Genomic DNA, 583 nt, shown 5'->3' with positions numbered 1-583 from the left:
ATGAAATTCTCCCTCCTCGCCCTAGTGATATTTTCATTCTCCACCACGCTGGCTGAAAAAACATGCACTCCGAGTTTCGATTATTGCGCTGACGAGCTCCTCCAATCAAGGGGTATGTTCTATGCATTTCCATTGAATAAACACAGCTAATACAGCACAGGCTTCACGGAAGTTGATCTCAAAGATGCGTTGAAAGATAGTGAGTTTGAAAACGAGGATTTCAGGAACATTCTCTTCCATTGCAAGAACCCCGGAATCGTGGGCCATCCCAAGGTGTGTGCCAGTGGGTGTACGCCGTTACAGGGAGGCGGGAGTCATAATTGTTAGTTAGCACATTGTCATATTAAATGCAATATGCCATATTCTTTATAAATAAATCCTTTCTTACTATGCCATATCTTCTACAGAACAGCTAACCAGTACAATTACCTCTTACTAAGAACATTCCAATTATTCAACACCCTATATTCAACTAAATCGTAAACTAGTCCTATGGAACAAGCCGCGGCATGTTGACCTATTCCAGCATGGTTCTAGCTTCGCTGACGGCAACTTTGTGGCTAGCGAGCTCATTGGCGCGTAG

The 583-nt window shown here is 43.4% G+C and overlaps 1 protein-coding gene across 1 annotated transcript; it reads left to right on the top strand.

The window, feature by feature from the left end:
* Positions 1-583, top strand: ATNIH1004_003953 (uncharacterized protein; the record flags this gene model as incomplete). The annotated part of the gene is made up of 3 exons (XM_033568625.1): positions 1-112; positions 161-273; positions 527-583. 3 exons carry the CDS (start codon positions 1-3, stop codon positions 581-583), a joined length of 282 nt encoding a protein of 93 aa, XP_033427431.1.

Source organism: Aspergillus tanneri (assembly GCF_003426965.1).
Source record: "Aspergillus tanneri strain NIH1004 chromosome Unknown AapTan_3_pilon_pilon_pilon, whole genome shotgun sequence".
Lineage (NCBI taxonomy): Eukaryota > Fungi > Ascomycota > Eurotiomycetes > Eurotiales > Aspergillaceae > Aspergillus > Aspergillus tanneri.
This window is presented reverse-complemented; position numbering and strand designations above follow the sequence as displayed.